Source organism: Glycine soja, chromosome 12 (genome assembly GCF_004193775.1).
Source record: "Glycine soja cultivar W05 chromosome 12, ASM419377v2, whole genome shotgun sequence".
Taxonomy (NCBI): Eukaryota; Viridiplantae; Streptophyta; class Magnoliopsida; order Fabales; family Fabaceae; genus Glycine; species Glycine soja.
Genome location: NC_041013.1, coordinates 12,937,553 through 12,941,961, shown reverse-complemented (window position 1 = coordinate 12,941,961; position 4,409 = coordinate 12,937,553). Strand labels below are relative to the sequence as shown.

Genomic DNA, 4,409 nt, shown 5'->3' with positions numbered 1-4,409 from the left:
TATATATTTTTCATAAAATAACATGTTAAAGTATCTAAAGAATTTTATCAGAAAATTTTGTTTTGGGAATCACGCCTTAATTAATTAATCAATTTTAAGAAAATCACGCCTTAATTAATTAATCAATTTTAAGAAAATCACATGTCTAGTCTAGCATATAAAAAGGAGGTTAAATGTATCATAATGTTACAAGATAATTTGTGCTCCAAATTTTGGTTTGTCCCGAAGCATTTGCAGAGAAAAACAACCGGATAGTAGTATATTGTAAGCGATATTATGCAAGTAACTCGCAGACTAAAGTTTTGCATTTAATTGCTGGTCAGTGAATACATGCATGGAGAAAGTTTCCATGATTTGTTACTATGTTCTCTCTTTTCCTTTTCCTTTTGTTGATTTGTTTCTTTCCCTATTACCTAAAATAGGGATCAGCAGGCTCGTTAAATGCATGCGTCGTATTTTGAAAATGGGTTTGATCGAATCTCCTATTTTATTAGAGCAAACTTTCATCTCTTTTCAGTGTTCAATGAAGCATGATTTGAGTTGGTAGAAAAGTTAAAGAGCATCATCATAATGGAAGTGTGCATGATATAGGTGAGAATTGGAGGGTGCATGCTGTTCTTTTTAGAGGAATCACTCATTTCTTAACAAAGAGGGAAGGAACCCAACAAAACGTTGCATGTCATTGTCAAAGCCTTTCGAAAGGCGTGGGTGGAAGAGATGGCCATTGATAGTTACATGTGTATCATTCATGAACTTGCATAATCATAGCTCATCACTAGCAACGTGGGGTTGTTACTGTTACCAAAGAGGTTAAAGTGTACATGCATTAGAAGAGAAGGATGAGGTACCAACATGGTGTCCTATGATTGGCAGATAACCATGTCCTTTAAGTATGTGTGATTTATGTGTACTAAATAATGTCTGTTGAGAAATATCAGTCTTTTTAAATGAATTCTAGTATCTTGAGGATTAGTTTTTAGACTCTCGGTCAGAGATATCCTGGATTCACCGAAAAGAGAAATTTGAGGGGTAAGTTAAACTCCAAGGAGATATATATAACTGCAAGAGAGCATTGTGGCATGGTCTCTTAACATTTGCGTTTGTGGGGCTAGAAACTACCAAAAGATCTTTAATTTCTTCTCTGACCTGACCCTGCCACGCTTTGCAGAAGCATCCACGAGCTTTTTCAATAGGCCAAGGTACCTTTTTTCCCCTCACTCTCTGTCCATCAATTCTTTGCTGCAAACCTTTTGGTGCATGTGATATACCCTCACCTCAAAGTTGAATAAATGACTAGTTAAATGTTTTCTAGTAGTTTGTGCTTTTACCCTCCTTGTACAAAAAAATATTCTGCATGTTAATTCTTCTTCAAAATTTGAGTTCCCGTGTAGAGGATATCACCAGTTAATTTATCACCAATCTACTGATATACCATGTCCTTTTACTCTCTGTAGATGAAGAGCAGATAGATAAGATTACCAAAAGCATGAGTAATTAAATTAAGCTTGTTGTTTGTATATATTCCTAATTCTTATGGCTTTGTGAGTGGGTAAAAGGAATCTGAAAGATTGCAATGGCAGGTGTTGGCTTTTGGGGACCAGCAGCAGTGGCAGAATTGTCACAATTCAAAGCCTGTGGACAGCTGCAACAGATGAAGGACTGCAGGCAACTATAGTTAAGAGCAACAGCAAGCAAAGCAAAGTGTGTCTGCTTAAAGAAAACCTATGAGAAAACAAACCCATATGAGAAAAAAAGAAGAGAGCCACATATAGGAAGAAAAAAGTGAGATAATTTGAAAGAAAGAAAAAAAAAAACTGGATTTCAGTGGGAATCAGCATCAACCACTAAGCCCTATACAAAGTGAACATGACTCACAACAAAAAAACTTGATCACCACACACAACACAGCTCATTATCAAGTATCTCAAAACCAACCTCAATATTATGCTGAAGGCATAACAAGTAGTTCCCACCAAATAGAACCACCACCTACTTTGAACCAAGCCATAAAACACACAGAGCACAATAGAGGAGGAACAATCACAAGGGGCATGAGGACCGGTGTAGGAGATATTGTTCAAGTAGAAGGAGGGCACATTGTTAGGTCCACAGGTAGAAAAGATCGCCACAGCAAGGTCTACACTTCGAAAGGGCCACGCGATCGCCGCGTTAGACTCTCAGCACACACAGCCATTGAGTTCTATGATGTTCAAGACAGGCTTGGCTATGACAGGCCAAGCAAGGCTGTGGACTGGCTCATCAAGAAGGCAAAGACTTCCATTGACAGGCTTGCTGAGCTTCCTCCATGGCATCCACCTACTCATGAGGAAGAAAAGCAGAATGATGCTGCAGGATCAAGTGGAATCATAGCCATTGCGCAACAACAACAACAACATGAACAGCAATCAGAGTCTTGTGGTTACAACTTTCAGCTCCAAAGGCAATTGGGGGCCTTCAGTTCAACCCATGCTGACACTGACCCCATCAATTTTCAAACCAACAACTCCTCAGAAGATCTTGGCCTATCCCTCCATTGCTTCCAAGACCACCCTGGCCTCATTCATTGGCAATCACAACAGACAGGTGCACATCAAACACCTCCTTCAAATGAACACCAAATCCGAACCCTTTTTGCTGGCTCAACCCCAGGTGGCTTTGAGAACCATTATCAAAGAAGTGTGACTTGGAACAATGAAGCAACTACCACTGATCATGTGAACAGGTTGGGGTTCATACTCAACTCACAGCCATTTATAGGCCAAGGTTCTGCTTCAGCTTATGCTCAAAGTGGGGGGACCCTTCAGTCCAGTTTTTCATTTCCAATGACTTCTCCCTCTGAGCTTCACAGGCCCCAGCCAGTGAATCAACCTTCCATCTTTGACAGCAGGTTTGTGTCTGATGGATTAGCTGATTTCTGCATTCCAGATAGAATTCAAGGTGTGGAAGAGAACCATGGAGTTGCTTCCAATAGGCCATCTTCTTCCCCTAGTTCTATCCACTGATCCCAAACTAAGCAATGCTTAAGTCTTCCTATCAGGTATTCCATTCGTAATAGAGTAATGTTATATCTTATAACAAATCTCCCTACTACTTTATATAAAGAAAGTATTAAACGAAAACGCGTTCGATACTTAATATACCAAGGAAGTAGAAGGATTAGTAGGAAGATGTTGTAAGAAGATTTAAAATTGTTTATTAGCATTTTTTTATAATATTAGCATAGTTGTCATATTCTGCTTTTTTTGGAACAAATAATAAAAACTAGGCAAAGCAACTTCCCATGCAAAGCTTCAAATCAAGTAACAAAGTTATTCATCCCCCTAACCGATTAACTACTAAATTTCTCTCATGCATCTTATTTTATGCAGGAGTGTTCTCTATCAGATTGGCAACCGAGTGAAGATTCAATAGGCATATTGTTATGATCTACAAAGATTTCCTTTCAATTTGGCTTTCCTTTTTTTGGTTTTTAAATTTAAAGTGAGTTGCCCTTGATTCAACCCTTGAAATCTATATGTATAATTTTGAATTGATGAAAATTACCTTGAGTTGAATTTGGTGGTTCTAGTCCTCACTGTATTGTGAATGTTATTCCAAAATAACATATTTCATCTGATATCTAGTGAAAATCAGAAGTTACATGTCCATTCTTGGCGAAACCCACATCCAAAAAAACAGAATCTCATGTGATTTGGACTTATTCTCTCCTATGATAGGAAGAGAATATGGCTTCCCCTTTCCTTGCCCCTCAAGTACATAACCTTTAAAGGAACATTTTGGAAGTCAAACATTTCCTTAAACCATTTGGCAGTAACAGTGCATTTGTGTGTCAGCTTCAAGTTCACTCTACAGTACTGTCATTGAAAACTATAAATTCCATAATGTATGCAGATTGAGATTGGTTTTTATTTCTGACATAAAACTGGCACCCCCCCTTTGAATTTTGCATGTTAATAAGCTTTGAGGAATAGTTTCAGCCGTTTCATGAAATTCATCTCTGTTTTTTCTTTTTTGGTCTTTATTTGTGCATTAGTCATACACGTGGTTGTTGAAGCAACATAAATAATGGTCAACATCCCTCATGATGAGTACCCCATACACATAATTGTAGGCTTCCACAGCATTACAATCAAACTATGTGACATCTAATTTAGAAAAGTTAAACAATAATAAATTGAAGACTCGGCGTTTCAGGCTATTAGTAGCTACCTATGCATTGCTTATAGTGTGTTAATGTCACTCTTTACACAAAAGTCAGAGTTGGCATGTAGAGCATAGCAATATGAATGCTAATCCTACAATTCTAGAAATTGTCCTGACTTGCATTATATCAAAACTTTATAAAGGACCGTGAATTTGTTGTAATATATAGGATGCTAGAAATCTATGAAACTACTTAATGCTGGCTC

General features: G+C 37.8%; 1 protein-coding gene across 1 annotated transcript; it reads left to right on the top strand.

Annotated features, from left to right (window-relative positions):
- The first annotated feature begins 478 nt into the window (after window positions 1–478).
- On the top strand, window positions 479–3,647 carry LOC114379275 (transcription factor TCP4-like). Its single transcript, XM_028337907.1, has 3 exons — window positions 479–1,199; window positions 1,581–3,037; window positions 3,369–3,647. The coding sequence occupies exon 2, from the start codon at window positions 2,052–2,054 to the stop codon at window positions 3,000–3,002; it is 951 nt and encodes a 316-aa protein (XP_028193708.1). The 5' UTR covers window positions 479–1,199; window positions 1,581–2,051; the 3' UTR covers window positions 3,003–3,037; window positions 3,369–3,647.
- The last annotated feature ends 762 nt before the right edge of the window (window positions 3,648–4,409 follow it).